General features: G+C 44.9%; 1 protein-coding gene across 1 annotated transcript in view; it reads right to left on the reverse strand.

The window, feature by feature from the left end:
* Window positions 1–21364, reverse strand: part of CHAF1A (chromatin assembly factor 1 subunit A) — a gene marked incomplete at its 3' end in the record, with an annotated part of 210162 nt that overhangs the window by 41143 nt on the left and 147655 nt on the right. Inside the window, exons 11-13 of the mRNA XM_088444069.1 lie at window positions 11314–11418; window positions 7836–8085; window positions 4413–4891 (exon numbers count right to left, since the gene is read on the reverse strand). Coding sequence (XP_088300195.1) covers window positions 4413–4891; window positions 7836–8085; window positions 11314–11418 — 834 coding nt within the window. The remainder of the gene's footprint in view (window positions 1–4412; window positions 4892–7835; window positions 8086–11313; window positions 11419–21364) is intronic.

Consider the following 21364-nt stretch of genomic DNA (forward strand, 5'->3'; position numbering starts at 1 on the left):
AAATGTGCCCCGCACACACACAAAAAAACCCCCCCAAAAAACAATACTTACCTTAGACCAGGATTCTGCGTCCGCAGCAGTCTGCCGCTCTTCGGAACTATGGGAGAGACGTCATGGACGTCTCCCCCATAATGCCCGTGGGGGGAGCCGTACGTCGGGGCTCAGGAGTGAGCTCCGGCTGCCGTTGCGGGGAGTCGGGCTACCGCCAGTAACATTTCAGCAGGCGCCCGGCAGGAGCTTCCCTGCGGCGGCAGGGGGGCTTGGAAACCCCGGTCGCCAGGACTAAAATCTTAGTCGCCATGGCGACCAGGCGCCCGGGATTTGTCGAACCCTGCATTATGATATGCAAATATTCCAAAATACGGAATATTCCGTTATCCAAAATACCCTTGGTCCCAAGCATTTTGGATATGGGAGACTCAACCTGTATAGTAATTAAAAATCTACTGTGCAGTAAGCCAAAAGGTGTATCTACATATCTGAGCATAGTATCCAAATATCAATAGTCAATAACTAAGTACCCACAGTGTACCTATTCTGGCAGACATAGCTTTTAAAGCTTAAGAACGCTTACTGACCTTCGTTATTATGTACCACAACTATCTTTACAAAGTGAATTAACTGAAAACATGAACAGATACTCATTTACGATACTATGTTGACCCACAAAAATTTTAGCTTTATTTTATACCTGGTACTATGCATCATAGGGGATAAATTTCTACAAAATTACTGAAGCAAAAAAAAAAGTAATCAGATGAGTAGCCCACATAGCGGACACTTCAATAGTAATTACCTGCAAAGTAGGAGAGTTGCCGTTTTAACTGCGTACAAACGGCGGGAATGGCACCCAAACTTTCACCCCTTGTGGCCCCTTCTCGTGCCAGACTTGCACATTTTTGCAGATAGCTCTATAGGGGTCTGCTGACAAAAAAAACGCGAGTTTGGCGATACCCTAAGCGCGGCATATAGCTGCAGTTACTCACGCCGCGATGGGCCTCAAGGTTAATTGGATTGAGCCCATGGTATTAGAACATCTTAATGGGTGTCTATTTGAATGTAGGTAATAGTGAGGAGTTACCGATTACCCATTTGCATTTTCCTCTAATTTTGTACAGGTCTAAAATAGGACCAAATTGAGCTGTACACAGCATGTTTAACAGCGGTATTTGGGTACTAAGAGCAGACATGTATGGATAGTAAGAATCTTAGGATGTGATTGACTTACCAATAAACCAGATTTTATAATTATTGATCTCAAACAACTTCTACAAAACTTTTGGCTTACAGCACGGCAGTTTGTAATTACTTTATAAAAATTCATAAACTTAAAGCATTTGAGTCATAAGCTGTGAGCTGAAAGTTCATTTTAGAGAGGTCTGAAACAAAATGAGAAGCAAGAAGAAGTTTCCCTGTAGAAGAATAAAGGGTTTCACAAGAGACAAATTTCTAGTAAGAGGGAAATGGAATAGTAAGCAGATATTTTCATAAAGTAGAAGAAAATTTCGGAGAAGCAAAAACAAGAAACGTCGGAAAAAAAAAAAAAGTGTACAATTTGATGAGTAAAGAGTAAAACAAACCGTATTCGGATAAGCTTAAATCAAATTATGTTGCGGAAATGTTCTCCTGCTTCAACCTCCCTAGTCTATTGTCTGTGGGACTGCTGTCTTTAAATGCTTTCGGCTACAGGTTAGGTCCTATGCTTAGATCCATCTTAACGTTTTACCCTTGAAACCAGAATGGGTGAGTTTGGGTATAAACTCTTACCAGGTAAGAATTAAAAATTGGGGTCTTACTCCAGTTTCTGGGTCCCATCACAATTTATGCTTTTGAGCTCTCCATATGCCATGAGACCACCCCACATGCACTACACATACTGTACACTATGGAAAGTCACAGGTAGCAATTGGAGTAGAGTTGGGGGTTGAGGCAAGAAGTTGGGGTAGAAATGGGGGTAGAGGGGGTAAGGACATGCAGTGCTAGGGGAAGGGAGAGAATAAGTGCAGACAGCAGTTGGGACAGTGCTGGGGTGGTCAAATAGGGGGCTAGAGCATGCAGTACTGGAAGTAAGGATAGATAGCAGCTAGGACAGTACTGGTGGCACGGAGGAGGTAAGAGGCAGGCAATACTAGGGGCAGTGCGAGGGGTCAGGATGGCAGCTACGGCAGTACTTGGGGGTAGATAGCAGTTGGGACAGTGGTTGCCACCTTCCTCCTGCTAGAAGCCCCTGGCTGGGTCACTGTTGTCTGCCTCTAGCTTGAGCTGAAGCCCCAGCATATCCCTCAGCAGCCAGGTACAAACCTCCAGCTCACTCCTGTCCTTGAGAGTTTTCACCGTTTTCACCTCTCCAACCTCCTGCGTGCATAGAGCTGGCTGAATGCTTGGGGATGCAGCGCAGGCTGCTGGAGGGGACCAGCACCACCAACAACGCTGCTGCACTCGAGGAGGATGCCAGAGGCAGTCTGGAGAGCATGCTGGTGGGCAGGGAAGGACGGAGTTCTCAGGCAGCGAATGGATGAGGAGACACTGCTGGCAGTGATTGGCTGCTGCAGGCGCACACACAGTGTCCTGCAGGACCTACTCATTTTTAAAAACAGTCCCTCACTGCCTGTAGCGCATAAAAACACGCTACAGTGCACATTTTGCAATCACTGAGAATGACGTGGGAAGGAGAAAACAAGGGGCACAGGGATGGGAGGTGAGAGTACACAGGAGAGCAGAAGGGGTACAGACATGGGAAGAGAAGAACAGGGGTGGAAAAGCAGAGTACACATGTGAAAGAAGAGGTACAGACAGAGGGTAACAGAGAGCACAAAGTGAGAGTACAATATATTATTTGTTTAGTTGCTATAACAAACATGTGCTAGCTGTGTAACAATACAACACAGCCTGCCCCATCAGTATTATAACAGGATACCAGGGTATGATTCCTTATAGTATAATAACAGGACCCTAGAGAGCCTGCCCCAACCTGTATGGTTTGCTCCACTATTATTATAATAGGAGACAAGACAGTCTCCCCATATAATAATAAATAAGAAATAAAATTTAACAGTTGCTTATATAGCGCAGCATATTCCGTTGCGCTTTACAATTGGAAGCCTAAATAGAACAAAACTGGCCCTGCAATCTATAGGGAAATAGGCATTGATATACAAGGATAGGTGCTATATATTGCAATAATAATAATAGGACACTAGTGGGTGCTGCAGCTGTATTCTAACAGGGCACCAGAGAATGCTCCCCTGTGTAACAATAACATTAAGACACCAGGGTCTGCTCCTCCTGTGCTATAATAAACAAATACCACTACCTGCTGCCAGATATAGCGATGCCAGCTACACACTGAAAGAGGGGGCAGAAGTAAAAAAAAAAAAAAGCACAATCCATACACCTGGAGAAGCGCGGAAGTTAGGTGGAACGCACAGCCAGAGACGTGGAGACACTGCCGATGGCAATTGGCTGCTGAGGTGCACACACACAGCGCATTCTGCAGGACCCATTTATTGTTAGAGTTCCTCACTGCCGGTAGCACGTAAAAATGCATTATAGCGGGTATTTTGCAACCACTGGTGACTGCTGCAAACTAACAGGATCGGACTCTCCTGTTACAGCATATTCTTACTATTTACACTGGCTGCTTAATTTCAACAACTATGCTTTTATTCTGATGCTTTCTCAACGTTCCCTGGAGATTTTATATATTTTTAGTTAGATTCCTTTTAGTTTTATTAACTTCCAAGACAGCAGGTGTGCACACTAGTCCTTAATTCAACTAATACTTCCCAACATAGACTTTTTATTTTAATCATTGTTTAAACAAATTCTAGGTTATTATGCTTTATGGAGATTGTTTTAATATCTGATAAGTTAACAAATATACTATCTTATTACAGTCCTCACTTCAATTGTTTATTTCTATACTGAGTGGATCAGTACCTTTTTTTCTGATTTTAGCAGCAGGTTTAAATATATTTGTATGTTTATTTTCACTTATTTATTTTTTGATACATTTTCATTTTGTATTTATTAAGGGTGAATACCTTTACGCTATAGAGAACAGTTTCCTATACATCATCATCTTGGATTAGCATTAAGCAATGCTCAAAAAAAAAAAAAAAAATGAGCAAAACAAAACCATAAATGCAAATTTTGGTTGATTAAACATACAGATTTAAGTTGTGTTAAAGGAATGCAGTTGCGCTTGAGGAGTATTTGAAAGATTAAAATGTAACAATTTAAATTATGCTAAAAATGAATTAGCTTCTTAACATCCCTTTATCTGGAATTAAAAAACAAACGGAAAAAAAACCCCTTGTACATAAAGACTAATATGACAGAGGCAAAAAAGCCAGCCTATTTGTCAGCAACTGGTACAATTAGCACATTGCTAAAAAGAGACAGTTACTTACATCATTCATGGTCCCAATTTCCTTGGCTTTTTTCATAAACTTTGTGATGGTCATGCTGCCAGCAGACTTTCGCTTGCCAGATGTGGGCATTGCCTGCATTTGTCCACCAGCTGCCCCGCTTTCCTCTCTGCTCGATGAATTCACCTGTGTGATATATGTCCACTGGCATGGCACAGGAAGACTTTCCTGTTGGAAGCTCTTCAAAACAGCCAAGTGCACGTACCAACATGAACGGTGATCTGGTCGCTTCTCATATACCGAATTCTCAGTGATGATCCGTTTCAATCGAGCTTTGGAGGGCACATTAACGTGGCTAGGGGTTTGGTGTTTGGCATTTGGACTACTCGATTCAGATACCGTTAGGTTGCCGGCATCTCCACCTAATAAACGGCCACGGCGCCAGCACTCCTGAAACTCCTGAATGATTGTTTTGCTCCCATTGACATTTCCATGTAGCAAAGGGAGGAGATGCATAAGGACTGTATAGGGGAAAACAAAAAATGAAGACATTGAGTGAGCTACTTTAATTTTGTTATTTAAAGCATAAAAACAATACATGAGATTCTTTTTCCTATGTGGTTAATTATTATATAGTTTCAACCGCATTGCAAGCATACCTAGGTTGCAGATCTTGGGAGACAGACATCTAGACTGTCCCCCATGAACAAGTGATACATTAAACACATTAAAAATCCCAAAGGCAGGATAGGTGTACAATTTAAATATCTGCTTCCACCAAGACTAATGGCACATGTAAGATACTAAATTAATTTCTTAACACATAAAAACAAAGCGAATAAATAAAAAAAATACTACAAGTGTATAGTTTAGATCAAAAATATATACATTGATGAGTTATTAGCTGATCTTTAACCCTACCACTGCCTGAAGCAGGTGGCATTCTTCACAATATGGGGCTAATTCAACTTGAGTACTACACCAATTAGCGTAATTTATTTTTTATGATTTCGCATGGCCCATGCTTATAAAGCAAATGCATGAAAATCCACTATTGCAAACCTGCACTTGACAATACATAATTTTACAGGCTGAAAGGCTGAATTGGGGAGAGGCATTCTCACAATGCCTGAGAACAGTAAGCGCGTGACCAGTCAAATGCATTCTTGCAGAGAGCTGCCATCTATTAGGAGAGTCCCTAAGGCGATATATCTGTCCTGTTGATCAGCATGGATATTTGCAGTTGTTGTTTGTGTGGGGTCATACTCTATAGGTTTTTGTTTTGTTTTTTTTAAAGGGGACCATGCCGTTTGCCCGACAGATTATCAGCCTAGCCGGTGAGCACTAGGAATGATGTTGGTAGGGTTTGCAAAATACGTGCTATAGGGCGTTTTTACGCGCTACAGCAAACTGGGGACCCAGATTTTAAAACTGATCGGGTCCTGTAGGACCCGCTGGGTCTGTTTGTACTGCGGCGTATCCTCCAGCCAATGGGCACGTGGCGTCTCCCCCAGCCAATGGGCGCGCGGCGTCCATCGGGCAGCAGAATTGACGGTGGTGCCGGGACCCTCCGGCAGCCTGCGCTCATTCAGCCAGCTGAGCACTCTGCACACAGGAGGCAGGGAAGATGGACACTGCATGGGACAGGAGGAAGCTGTAACAGTGACCCGGCTGGGGGCTCCCAACAAAAGCAATGAGGTAAACACTACCCCATGTGCAGTCTATCTTTACCCCCTCCCTACCCTCAGTTCTGCCCCAGCTGCTATCCTAACTATTGCCTGCCCCTAACACCCTCCTTGCCCCCCAGTACTGCCCAAGTTATCTACCCTTACCACTCCATACACCCAGTATTGCTTGCCCCTAACCTCTTCCTTGCCCCAGTACTGCCCTAGCAGCTAACAACTCTTTTCCCCTATACGCCTCTCATACTGCCCTTGGTGCTATCTACACTTGCCGCCTCTCTACCCCCAGTGCTGCCCCAGCTGCTATCCTGACCCAACTCTGCCCCTAACCCCCTCCTTGCCCCCCCCCAGTACTGCCCTAGCTGCTATCTGCCCTGGCCACTCCCTACACTTCCTGTCCCCAACCTCCTCCTTGCCCGCAGTACTGCCCCAGCTGTTATCTACCCTCGTCCCCTCCTTACTCCAAGTACTGCTTGCCGCTAACCCCCACCATACCCCCCCCAAGTACTGCGCCAGCTGCTATCTACCATTGCCCCTCACACAAACTGCCCCTAGTTCCCTCCATGCCTCCCAGCACTGTCACATCAACTGTCTGCACTTACCCCTCCCTACCCCCAGCCCTGCCTGCCCTTACTCCCCTATAGCTGCAGTTCTACCCCAACTTCTCCCTGCCTTTACCCACAGCTCTACCCCAACCCCCTCTACCCCAGCTGCTATATACCCCCCCCCCCCCCCAGCACAGTCCCAACTAGTGCCTGCCCTCAACTCCCATAATATGCAATGGGACCCAGAAAAAGTGGTGTAGGACCCCAATTTTTTAAAGTGAGGGGTCCCTGGGACCCACAATTTTTTCCACTCACCGCGATCACTGTGTTGGTGTGTAATCCTTGGTGCTATAAGTAAACCGCTTAATTTAAAATTCTATAAAAGGTAAAACAAAAAAAAATGCATAACAAAAAAATCCACCAATTTTAGCCTATGGCTTGCAAAAGACTATGGGTTACAAAATGTAGATGTATGGTCTTGTGTGTGACTATTTCTCTAAATATATAATTTACATGAAATCATCCAAGCTCAAATGATGAAATCTGCACAAAGAATAAAAACCAGTTTTGTCCCCTGGAAGTGGAGTGCTGCAAAAGTAATTCATGTATGGAGGTGAAAGCAACAACCTATTCAACCTTATATGGTATCACATACAAAAGAAATGTAACAACTTATGTGGAGGGCAATGTGGAAATGCATCATGCAAAGAAAGAAACAAGCGGGTTCCGGACTATAGACAGACAGTAATTAGTCATACAATGTCTAGATAGATACCAGATGTTAGCCAGTTAATAGACAAGGATAAAAGTTTGACACAGACAAAAGTCAGACACACTAAAGTTAAACATGTAAAAAGTTCGACAGGTACAAAAGTTCGACAGGTACAAAAGTTCGACATGAAAAAATACGACACAAAAATGGTCGACTTTTTTTTTTTTTTGGAGTAGGGTTAGGCACTTACCCCCACCCCATGGTTAGGCATCAGGAGAGAGGGTTAGGCACCCAGGGGAGGGTTAGGGTGAAGATTAGGGCTAAAAAACAAAAAAATAATAATTGCCGACCATTTTCATGTCGAACTTTTTACATGTCTAACTATTGACTGTCTAACATCTGGTGTCTATCTAGACATTGTCTAACTAATTACTGTCTATCTCTTATACCACACCCGAAACAAGCACCATAAAGTGTAATATAAAAGTAATTTTTTAAATAAAAACTACAATGGTAACATGCTTACTTTCTCTGTCTTCTAGGCTCTTAGTGGAATTAATGTCCTGCATCATATCCTCCTCATTAATAGCAGTATCTAAAATACAAACAGCAAATTTCTGGAGGAATTGAGTATCTGCAGTTTCACTTCCCAGCCATAAGCATCCAATCATTAACGGTTTCAGCACATTGATTTTCTTCCCCTTGGATTGCAGCTCATCCCATTCTTTGGCCTTTAGCCTCTGGCGTACCTTCTGATTTTCTGGGTTTTTGCATTCCTAAAAGGGAATAAGCAGGGTTAAGATATCTAATCACCATTTCATTTTTTTACCACATTTTTGGCATTCACTTATGGATATCATCCACCCTAAAACACAGGACAGCATGTATGTAATCCGCAGGAGTTTTGACAATCGCATTCTTAGGTCTCCTCTTTCAGGACCTTGGTACAAAATATTCTATATATTTGTGTTCTACCTTATATAGCACCAGATTGCAGGGAACTCTTATTTTTCTAACCAAGCCACACAAGACAGAACTAAAGAACAAGACATTATCCTAATAACATTAAACTTTGGACCACAGGGACATCCCATATCAGGACCTATGGGTGGACACTTTGTAGTATGCAGCATATTCCAGACAAAACCTGCATCACTAAAGCATCAAAACTGTAAAAATTTAATTTTGGTACTCGCTAATACTTTTCCCAGATTCCATAGGGGACACTGGAGTTACACTGTGTATAGACACATGATGAGTGGAGGCTGGCACGTTACGAATTCTCAAGAAATAAATTTGGCTCCTCCTCCTCAATACCACACTGGCCTAAGTTAAGATCAACTAAGCCCGGGTGGTGACGGAGAGTAGAGACAACAGAGTAAGAGAAAAAAGGAGAAGGAGGAACCAATGAACACAGTACAAGGACCGAACAGAGGGCCTGATTCAGACTTAGGATTAGAGTGAGATATCTCTCTCAACTGATCATCTTAGTGAAACCATGCTGCACTGCAGGTGGGGCAGATTTAAAATGTGTAGAGAGATTTAGATATGGAAGGAGTGTTTCCAAACTGACATCTAAATTGTAGAGTAATAATACAGCTATGCAGAATTTGTGGGCTACATGCAAAAGCAGCCAGTATTTACCCCCACAAGTTAAAAATTGTATGTATTTAAACCCCTTGTATTGCAATATGGTTTGTTCAGGTTCACAGTTGAGAGAGATATCTCACTCTATTCCCAACTCTGAATCAGGCCAGAGAACAAGAACCACAAACAGGCTGCAGACAACCAACACGTAGCTGCAAACATACGAAGGAACAATACAAGAAAGAACAGCGCTAGGGGACACTGGAGTTACACTGGGGACGTCCAAAAGCTTCCCGCCCGAGTGGGAGAGCGCTGAGACCTCCAAGACCATGCGACAAAACCCTGCGTCACTGGCCGCAAAGGCAAGCCTGACAAATAGCCAGTTTGATCCACCTAGCTACGGTCTGCTTGGAAGCAGGCCCACATCGTCTGGAAGCATCATAGAGCACAGTCAGTGAATCTGTGCAGGGCCGCAGTATGAGCAACAGAGACCCCGAGAGCCAGAACTATATCCAGATATGGGGGAAGATGCATAGTCAGCCGACAACACAGGAACCACAATAGGTTGATTAAATGTGGAAAGCAGAGACTAACTTTGGCACGAAGGATGGCTTTGTGCAAGGCTCAGCCCTACCGTCATGAAAGAGGAGATAAGGGGAGCGACAGCACAGAGCTCCAAGCACTGACACATCCCTAGCCGAAGCCAGAGCCAACAGCAGAACTGCTTTCCAGGACAAATGCTTGAGATTCACCACATCAAGGGTCTCAAACACTGCAGATTGCAGGAAGGTCAACACCATGTTGAGAACAAAAGGGACCCTAGGAGTCACAAAAGGTGGCAGGGCCAACAGGTGCTGAAACAAAGATGGATGATGCTGACACCTACACCAGTGAGCCCAGAAGGAGACCAGCATCTATACCAGCCTAGAGGAATAAAAGTCAGGATAGTCGGAAGGAAGTACCAGAGTAACCACGGTGTTCACGCAAAGCAACATAAGACTTTAAAATAAGATTGTAGTGTGCCGCCGACAGACTTCCGGCCTGAAGCATGGTAGGAACAACAGATTCGGGGATACCCTTGCGCCTTAAGATCGCGGCTTCAACAGCCACACCGTTAAAAGCACACATGGAAAGTCAGGGTTGTCAGACTGCACCCGAACCAGCAGTCCAATCAGAAGATAAGATGCTGCGAGGAGTGCATTATACACTACCCTGAGCTCTTGCAAATTGACAGGAAGAAGCATCTCTTGGCGCGACCAGCGACCCTCAAACTAGCTGTCCAGAACCACTGTACAGTGGACACCCCCAGAGACATCAGCGCTATCACTATAGTAAACACTCAGGTGGGTGTCGTCAGGCACAGTCTCAAATACTGATGAATCTTCCAGTATGTTTTAAATAAACACTATAAATTATTATAGACTCTCACACCAGCCAGATTGGCCAGATACCTGACAGAAAACATGCAAAAAGAGTCACCCAGAGCTAGAGTCTCATGGGACCAGGCGCGCTGAGAGGAGGAGTTTTGCACAACTGCAGCAAAGACTAGTGGGGACACATCTGTAGTTCAAAATGCAGTTACTGAAATGCCATCAACAATAAATTCAAGTCCCAAGTGGAAAGTAATAAAGTGGTCACAAAAGCATCACATCTTGAAAAAATATCAAGACGACAAACACATGGCACAAAGATGAACCTTTAAAAAACGGTTTTCATCTGTTCTCAAAACTATAATACAAATATGAGAGCAAATGGGCTAACATGAAAAGTTTAAATCCCCAAATTTTAAGATAATTCTTAACCAGACATTCTAAGCTTTGAGCTCTATAATCATCAGGAAACCTCTTTGGTTTTAAGGATCACGGCTTCAACTGACAGTATAAGGTGGCAATTACATTTTCTGTGATTTTCTGCTTCTCATTTATCACCTAACATGTAAAACTCCTCTGTTAACATTAATTGTGGCATAATTATCCTTCATTTATATGGTGTCAAAAAAAGGATCCACAGCACCTTAATAAGTACATAAACAGAAACAACATGAACAACCCCCCCCCCCCCCAAAAAAAAATGACTTACAGTATGAAACATTGTAGGACATAGACAAGGTCATAATACCCAAATAACCAGCAGAACACAAAGGTTTAATGCTGCGGTAGGAGCTGGAGAGGAGATGATGGATGGATGGACAGATGGATGGATGGAAGGAAGGAAGCAAGGAAGGAAGAGCACATGAGGGAAGAGGGCCATGCTCGTGAGAACTTACGATTAAAAGTTTTGAAAAGGTAAACTTTTGCCGTGAAGACTGACAGAAGGTGGCAGAAAAAGTGACACTTAAAATTAAAAAAATTAACTGAAATTTTTATATAAGTGCTAAATTGGGAACAGTAGTTTCTTAGATAGGGCAAAGTAATCACCTCATCAGACACTCCCCCTTCATCCTCTGATAAGTAACCATGAGGCACAAAGAATCCATCATCATCTTCATCATCATCATCTTCCTTAGGATCATCATCCTCATCCTAAAAAGAAGAAAAAAAAAAAAAAATCTGCTGTAACCACAGAATACTTTGCAATTTTATTAAACAAAATTTTAATAGTCAATAAGTGAACACACAATTGATCTAATTTATAAGGTTCCTAAATTTGGGAGCACAAAATTTGAGCCATAGGATCACATTTGAATTTAAGCAATAACGCAGGCAGTAAAACTGGATGAGATGCTATCTGGGTCACTTCTACTATAAAAGTAGAGCAGGGATGGGGAACCACCTGGTCGGGGGCCTTATAAGGCCCTCGGTATCATTTGGCCTGGCCCTCAGAGCTTTTTTTCTGCTAGGCTCATTTGGCTAGCAGGGTGCCTAGAAAAGCACCCTGCAGCCAGAATCTATGCAGCAGTGCTACCTGGAGCATCCTTAGGATGCTTCAGATGCTCACACCGCTGCCCTTACAGCTCCCTGGAACATCCTCAGGATGCTCCGGGCATTGCTGTAATCACCGGCGATTGTGGCCCCGCCCCCATGTGACATCACGCAGAGGAGGCAATGCCTAGACCAGGCCCGCAAATGATGTTATATATATCAAAATGGCCCTCGGCAGAAAAAAGGCTCCCCACCCGTTAGAGTAGAGCAATCCTAATTGAGCAGAAAACATCACTCAGGGTTGATGAGGGTCATCCTTCAACCACAACTAACATCATATTGCAACTAGTGCAGTGTCCTGGAATTAAAGGTTTACAGCAATGCTTATGTAATTGTGACAAAATGTAGGAATTTGCCAAATGACAATGTGCATGGTGGAAACAAACAGATTTCTATATTACCCACTTCTTTAAACGGTTTCTGTTAAAAGAATGGCTTGTTAGATTTTAAACCACATTCATGGTTTAAAATCTATGTATGAAGGAAAAACGTGACCATATATTGTGTCAAGTTTTAGCTTTTTAAGCTTTTTTTTTTTTTTTTTAATTAACACTGCTTTTAGTGCATATTGAAGAAGCAAAATGCATTGAATATTGAGTAGCCTTTAGCAGGAGTGAAGCTAGGTTCTCTTTCACCAGAGACAAAGACTCAGCTTGGGGTCCCCTCTCTTCATACATAGTAATCACTGTTAGGTGTTTGAATATAGGCGTCAAAATTGTTAAGACTGAAATGTACAGATGCGTCCACATACATATATCCTCCGTGCGCTACAAGTCGCATTACACAACGCAGGAGCTCCATATGACTCTGCAGAGCAAAGTCTTTTTGTGCAAGTTTTTACCTTCAAATGTGTCTTATTCGCACAGCGAATACATAGCACAAGCAGCTTCTGCTGATTAAAATATGCAGCATGCCTATATTCTGTGAGCGACTGAGGGTGTATCTGCATGCAAAACGTTATGTTACAGTGTTACAGCCGCTGACACTGCGGGTGTATCTGCATGCGAAATGCTACTTTACAGTGTCAGCGGCTGTAACACTAAATGTTTCGCATGCAGATACACCCGCAGTCACTCACAGAATATAGGCATGCTGCATATCATTTTAATCAGCAGAAGCTGCTTGTGCTACCGATTTGCATCACTGTGTGAATAAGACTCATTTAATGTTAAAAATGTGCACAAAGCAGACACTTTGTGCTACCGAATCACACCACAGCATGGTGTAACTAGAAGGGCTGTTAAACGAGCAAGGCGGCTCGCATGAGGACATCTCTGTATGCAGGATGAGGGCAAAATCCATGTTTAATCACATTATATTAATGTGCCAGCATCTGCTGCATTTATTCTGTGGTGTCTTGCTTAAATGAAATAAGCAGGCTCATCCCATTGACACCCATATAATACAGATTAGTACAGTGAGAGTCATAATACAGAGAAAGCATCACAGTAACCACCATATAATACAGAGACCTAGTGATAACCCCCATTGGGGGAACTTATTTATAAAGCATTGAGGTAGTTTATCCAGTTTTTGCAAAGTTATCCTCAGGTGGCATTACCAGGTGGCTTGCACCATCTGTCTCCCAGGGCACATGCACTCCCAAGCTGTGCCTCTGCCAACAGGTACAAGATCCATTGAGAGGATTGCAGATAATAAGAGTTATGGTAGACTTACCATTGATAATGCTTTCTTCGAGGTCCACAGGGATACCATGGGGATAATGTGGTTTGAGAGATCCAGGCAAACAGTTGAAGCTTTCAGCTCCCAGGATGCCTCTGGCCCTCCACCATATATACTCCACCACCAGCCTTCAGTTTTGTAAACAAGCCTCATGGCAGGAGAAGGAAAGAGAAGGAAGACCCTATGGACCTTGAAGAAAAAGTCATCAATGGTAAGTCTACCATAACACTAATTTTCTGCTTCAGGGTCCATAGGGATCCACAGGGATACAATGGCGACGTCCTAAATCAGCTCCTCTAAGGTTGGGGGACGCTCCTGAGCAAAAAGGAGAACTTGTCGCCCAAAGGAAGCATCCTGAGAGGCAAAAGAATCAAAGGCGTAGAACCTAAGAAAAGTGTGGACAAAAAAAACACATGGCTGCCTTGCACAATTGTTCAGCAGAGGCACCACGACTAAATGCCCACGAAGGTCCAACAGACCAAGTAGAATGTGCTGTCACCGTGCTTGGGACAGGGAGATCAGCCTGTGTGTACACATGAGAGAAAGTCATACTTAACCATCGAGCCAGGGTCTGCTTGTTAGCTGGCCATCCTCATTTGTGAAAACCACATAATACAAAAAAAGCATCTTATTATCTAACAGAGTTTGTATGCTCCACATAGATAAGGAGAGTACAAACTACATCCAGGGAGGCTTCGTCTACAGAGGTCTGGAACCTGAAAGCTGAAAACTACAATTTCCTGTACATGACAACGAGACACTACCTTAGTAAGGTAAACCTCCCTTGTACGAAGAACAGCTCTATCCTGGTGAAAAATCAAAAATGGGGAGCGACAAGAAAGCACTGCCAAATCAGACACTCTGCATACAGAAGAGATAGCGAGGAAAATGTGTTTTCGCTGTCAACCATTTCAAGTCTACAGAGTTCAGAGGTTCAAATGGGGGAGCTTGTAGGCCCTTAAGAACCAAAAGAGATCCCACGGTGCTACCAGTGGGACAAAGGAGGCTGAACTCGCAGAACTCCTGAAATGACTTTCTAACTTCTGGTAATGAAGCAATCTTTCTCTGGAACCAGACTGAATGCAGAAACCTGCACTCTCAAAGTGGCCAGGCGGAGACAAAGGTCTAAACCAGCATGGAGAAAAGCCAGTACCCAGGAAACCCTTAACACCTTAGGATCATACTTCCTGTGAGAACACCATTGATCAAAAGAATGCCAAACCCTGTAATAGATTCTGTATGTCGGTGAACCAATTATGTCTGGGCCAAGCCGGAGCCACTAGTATTACTGTTCCTCCTTCCTGCTTGAATTTCCTGAGGACTCTTGGGAGGAGGGAAATTGGAGGAAAGAGATACACCAGCTTCAAGTCCCATCTTACTGCCAGTGCGTTAACGAATGCTGCTGATGGGTCTCTGGACCCGTACCTGGGGACCTTGTGGTTGTGACGTGATGCCATGAGGTCTATGTCTGGTAGACCCATTTATTCAACAAGAGCTGAAACACTCCCGGTTGGAGAGACCACTCACCGGCGTGCATGTCCTGACGACTTAGGAAGTCTGCTTCCCAATTGAGAACTCCTGGAATGAATATTGCAAAGATGACGTTCTGCCCAAATCAGAACCTTTGTCACTTCCTTCATGGCTGCATGACTTCGCGTGCCTCCCTGATGATTGAGATAGGCCACTGTAGTTGTGTTGTCGGACTGGATCTGGACTGGCTTGTCGTGGAGCAGGTCCTGTGCCATGATAAGTGCTTTGTATACTGCTCGCAGCTCCGGAATGTTGATTGGCAGATGACTTTCCCAATTTCTTCATCTTCCCTGAAAGGTTTGATGACCTGTCACTGCTCCCCATCCGAGAAGACAGGCGTCCGTGGTGAGACGCACCCAATTTGGAATCCAGAATGGGCGCCCTTTGTCCAGATGATACTTTTTCAGCCACAACAAGAGGAAGAGGCGAACCTCTGGGACCTTATTAGCTGATATTGTCCGTTCCACCTGGAGAGAATCAATCTTTGCAGAGGCCTGGAATGAAACGGAGCATAGCCCATCATGTCGAAGGTAGATACCCGGGGCCGATGAGAGGATCGCAGGCGCCCTAGGCAAAGCTACGCAACTAACCCCCCAAAATAGTATTTGTATTAAATGAGGGACATTTGGTTTAAAATGTATAAGTCTCCAGCTTGTGCCTTTCAGTAGTAGTAAGGTAGAACAAGGAAAGAAGTAGATCAATGTGTTATTTAAAAAATTATTTATGACAGTCACAATATCAATGGAATATCAAAAAACTATTATACAAGTGAGAGAACATATTTAAGCAAAAAAATATATTACTCAAGAAAGCACACTTAAACAAGAATACCCAAATAATTAACTTGTAGTAGGTATGACTGTATACAAGTCTAATATAAAGCAAAAAGTCATTTAGTAATCTAAGCAATAATTAATGGTGCAGCAAAAGATAACCTAATTGATGATCCAATTGGCGCTCATCTCAAGGCTCCTTATACTGGGTACACACTGGCCGACATATTGGCCGATCAATTGATCAGCCAATATATCTGCTGGCCGTTGGTCCGTGTGTACAGGCAACATGGCTGAACTACGTCGTTCACAGACAAATCGCATTGGCTGTGCTGCAGAGCCAATGGACAGATTATGTATGCAGAGTCCATCAGCAGACTGCCCGTATACATACAGCGGCAGCCGGGGGGAGGGGGTGGGACACGCCCCCCGGGCAGAAACAAATGGCCGTACAGTGTGTATGAACGACCATCATCTGCAGATATATCTATAGACTCGATCTGCAGATATATCACTATAGTGTGTACCCAGCATTAGGCTAGAAGATCTAGAGTCCAGAGCTGCACCTGAATAACTGTGTGAGAATAAGTAAACAAAAGCAGCTGCTTCCCAACTTACATGCTACCGGAACTCAGCTCCCTGTGCTGTGCAAGCCTGTCTGGGAGATAGGAGAATGCCAGGGCCTCCCAGGAGGTAGGAGCTGTCTGGCTGCTCTGCAAGCAGGGCAGGACTCTGCAGGCAGCCTCCAACTTTCAGCAGCAGTATAAACGGCTGTGTGCGACATGCACAGTGTTGGGTGCGGCTGATCCCTTGTCCCCGACTCGGTGATAGCAGGGGCGCCGAGAAATAAAGTATGCTTCATTTTCTTGTCAATGAGTGCCGCCCTTCAGTTGCCGGAGCCCTTAGGCAGCTGCTTTAAGCTGACTAATGGTAGCTCTGGCCCTGTGGATACCATTGATCCCAGGACCTGCATCACTGACCGAATGGATACCCTTCGCTTGCGTACTCACAATGATAGAGCCGCAATCTTGTCCTCTGGTAGAAACACCCTTTGTACCTGAGAATCCAGAAGTGCCCCCAAATGCACCATCTGCTGTGTTGGAAAAAGAGGATTTCTTCCAATTGATGATCCAGCTGAGCTTTTGTAGGCAGGCTATGGTCAGTTGAAGATGGTGTTGTAAAACAACTGGAGTTTGTGCCAATATCAAAAGATCATCCAGATATTGTATTATTCTGATTCCCTGACTCCTGAGATAGGCAGATAACCGTAGAAATTGTTGGTGTGATAGCATAATAGGAACATGCAGATACGGATCCTGAATGTCCAGGGGTTCGAATGGAGGTTCCTGAAGTGCTTTGAGCACCACTGACAAATCCCATAGAGCCACAGGAGGGACAAAGGGAGGTTGTATACGTAGAACACTTTGCATAAAGGTGTGAACATCCGGTATAGGAGCAATTCTGCGCTTAAACCGGATAGACACAGCAGAGACCTGCACTTAGAGATGCTAGGCGGAGGCCTAGGTCTAGTCCAGCCTGAAGAATACGAGAAACTTTAAAGACTTAAGGGTCATAGTTTCTTGGAGCACACCATTGTGCAAACCCTTCGCGTTAGGAGGGATGTTTCAAGAGTCACGCCGTTAAAAGACAGATGGGCCAGGTCCGGATGTAGACATGGACCCTGAGACAACAGGTCTACTAGTAGAGGAAGTTGAAGAAACCTCTATGCCCCCCTCCTGCCTGAACTGCCGAAGCACTTGAGTTTTATTTTACCGGCAAGCTGTCAGGGTCCTTTGTTCTGGCTCCATAAACTGGAAGTTTGTGGTTGTGTCTTCAGGCCATGAGATCCACTACTGGAAACCTTCTGGAGGTAGAGATCATTCTTCTGCGTGCACGTCGTGACGGCTGAGGAAATCAGCTTCCCAATTGAGAATCTTCAGGATAAACGCTGCGGAGATGGCATTCGGCCCATGTGAGAATGCGGAACACTTTTGTCACTGCTGACTTACTTCGAGTGCCCCTTGGTGATTGAGGTAGGCCACATCCGTGGCGTTGTTGTGCTTGTCAGAATGGTCTGAGACAGTGAGCACTCTGTAGAAGGCTCGAAGTTCCAGGATATTGATTGGCAGCAATGCCTCAACTGGGGACCATCAGCCCTGCAAGGAGTGCTGGCCAGTTACTGCACCCCACCCTCGGAGGCTTGCGTCCGTGGTGAGGAGAACCCAGTCCGGGAACCAAGATGGACGACCCTTGTTCAAATGGGGATCTGAGCAGATGGGGTAGCCCGTTCCACCTGGAGAGGATCAGGTGTTGTAGTGGCCTGGAGTGAAACTGGGCGAATCCCACGAAGGTGGAGACCATTGATTCCAAGGCCTGCATTGCAGAGTGAATCAACACTTGGTGATTATGGTTCAGTCTGCATAGCCTGTGCTGCAGTGCTGAAATCTTGTCCGAGGATAGGAAGATACTCTGAATTTGAGTGCCCAGAAAGGCTCCTTAATGTACCATTCTTTAAGAGGGTGTCAGGCCAGTCTTTTTCCAGTTGATCAGCCAACCGTGCATTTGTAGAAAGGCAATGGTTACCTGCAGATGGCGGTGAAGAGTCTCTGGGTAGCTGGCCAACAGCAAGAGATCGTCCTGGTATGGGTGCAGTCAGATCCTTTGACGATGAAGAGAGGCCGCCATTACTGCCATGATCTTGGTAAAGAGCTGAGGGGCCGTTGAGAGACCAAACGACAGAGCCTGACATTGGTAATGTTGCTCCAGTCTAGCAAACCGGAGATATTGTTGATGAGATTGCGCTATAGGCAAGCGTCCTGAATGTCTAGGGATTCCATAAAATCTCTCGGCTCTATAGCTAAGATAATAGAACGGAGGGTTTCCATACGAAACATGGGCACCCTGATAAACTTGTTCAGAGATTTGAGGTTGAGGATAGGCCGATGAGAACCATTGGGCTTCTGAACTAAGAAAAGGGTAGAATAATAACCCTTGCCCCGAATTATTACCCTTGAATTTAGTAAGGTCTAAATGGCTTTTTGGAGCAGCAGGGCCAGTCCGATGGAGGTACTGTGTAAAAGAACAGCTGGGTGGGGTCGCCTCAGGAAGGAGAGAGCGTATCCATGTGAAACCACTTCTCTTACCCAGACATCAGATGTGGTTTGATGCCAAACCTGGGCGAATTGAATAAGAAATTGGCCTCCCACCCTGGGAGCTCTCAGGGAGAGGACCCGTCAGGCAGCAGGCTTGTCCTCAGATTTGGCAGGTGGACATCTAGTTGCACAGGATTGTTTGGCCCTAGGCTTGGAGGCCTTGGCTAATGTCTGCTACCGTGGAAAGGACTGACCCTTGGGCTTTGTCTTGAGGGTGAAAGGACCGAAAGGATGACATCCTAATGTTTTGTATTATATGCAGAGGGCAGGAACGCAGTCTTGGAAGTCGCCAAAGTAGTCACAATTTTATTCAATTCTGGACCGAATAGGTTGTCAACCGAATAAGGCACTTTTAGTCCAAATCGGAACGGAGCCAAACAATACGGCGAGCTACTACCGCAATGGCGGATATCCTGGAGGCCAGGAGAGCCGTATCCATAGCCGCTTCACCTTAGTAGGAGGCTGCATCCCTAATGTGAGATACGAAGGATAGTAGTTCCCTTGAACCATCAGGGGGGAAATGTCTCTTCTAGGCACAACTCTCAATGGCTTTCGCCACCCAGGCTGCAGCCCTAGCAGGACGAGTAATAGCTCCTCTAAGAGAGTAAATGGATTTATGACAAGCTTCTATACTTCTAATTGTAGTCTCCTTTAAAGAGGTTGCAGTATGAATAGGTAATGTAGGATTTTTATCCAGACGTGTTACATGAGAATCCACTGCTGGGGAAACTTCCCATTTAGTGCAATCAGCAGCTGGCAGAGGGTAAAAGGAACTGAACAGTTAAGGAACTTGAAACCTTTTACCAGGCATATTCCATGCTTCACTCATCTGATCGGATTGAGGGAATTCTGGCAAAACCACCTTTTGTCGTTTACAAAGTGCATTCTTTTTCTTAGGAGTAGGTTCATCCTCTATTTGTAAAAATGAGTGTTATGGTAAGTACTTACCTTTGTTAACTCTTTCTTCGAAGTCCATAGGGTCCACAGGGAGACCTTGGGGTGTAGGTGATGGATCTGGAATCCGGGCACCACACAACTAAAGCTTTCAGCTCCCAGGATGTACTTGGTCCAAAGGAGGATAAGAGAGAAGGAAGACTGGTACACAAGAATCACATTCTCACACAGGGAGACACAGAAATCCAGTGACCAACAACACAGCCCATATGAAGCCAGATGCGTCAGAGCAGGTGCCCTGTGGACCCTATGGACTTCGAAGAAAGGTAACAAAGGTAAGTTATTACCATGACTCTTATTTTCTTCTTCAGGATCCATAGGCTCCACAGGAAGACCTTGGGGATGTCCCAAAGCAGTCCTTTTAAAGGTGGGGATGCTCCTGCGCTGAGAGGAGAATCCAGCGCCCAAAGGAAGCATCCTGAGAGGCGAAGGTATCAAAGGCATAGAATCTTAGAAAGGTCTAGACAGAAGACAACGTGGCCACCTTACACAGCTGAACAGTCGAGGCGCCACGGCAAGCTGCACATGAGGGACCCACAGATCAAGTGGAATGAGCATTAACAGAAGCCGTAACAGGCAGGCCTGCCTGCGTGTAGGCCTCTGAGATAGTCATACGAAGCCGTCTAGCCAATGTTTGTTTATTGGCTGGCCATCCCTTCTTGTGAAATCCATACAGCACAAATAAGGAGTCCGATTTTCGGTGGGAACTGGTACAGTCCACATAAATCCTGAGGGCACGGACCACATCCAAAGTGGCCTCACCTGCCGAGAGGTCCGGTGATTGAAAGGCCGGGACTATCATTTCCTCATTAATATGGAAACTAGAAACAACTTTAGGAACGAACCCAGGTTGAGTACGAAGCACAGCCCTGTCCTAGTGAAATATCAGAAAAGGGGAGAGACAGGAGCGCGCCCCCAACTCTGACACTCTCCTGGCGGATGCAATCGCCAGAAGAAAAAAAAAATAAAATAGAGTCTTAGCTGTTAACCACTTGAGTTCCACCGAATCTAGTGGTTCAAATGGGAGGACCCTGGAGGGCCCGAAGAACTACCGCTAAATCCCAAGGAGCCACTGGGGGGACAAAGGGAGGTTGAATCCAGAGGAAACCCTGGAGGAAGGTGTGGATATCTGGTAGCGGAACAAGTCTACGCTGGAACCATACTGACAGAGCTGAGGCATACACTTTCAACGAGGGCAGGCGGAGACAGAGGTCCAATCCAGCTTGAAGGAAAGCCAGGACTCTGGAGATTCAAAACATCTGAGGGTCGTAATTTCTTGGACGACACCATAGGAATTATGTTCGCCACACTCTGTGGTAGATCCTAGCAGAAGCTGGCTTATGCGTTCTAAGCATCGTGTTGATGACAGAGCGAGAGAATCTTTTGAACCTTAGGAGGGATGCCGATCCAAGTCCGGGTACATATAAGGACCCGGAGACAACAGGTCCGGACGTT

The sequence above is a fragment of the Taudactylus pleione genome, unplaced genomic scaffold, assembly GCF_031769625.1.
Source record: "Taudactylus pleione unplaced genomic scaffold, aTauple2 ptg000347l, whole genome shotgun sequence".
NCBI classification, from domain to species: Eukaryota; Metazoa; Chordata; class Amphibia; order Anura; family Myobatrachidae; genus Taudactylus; species Taudactylus pleione.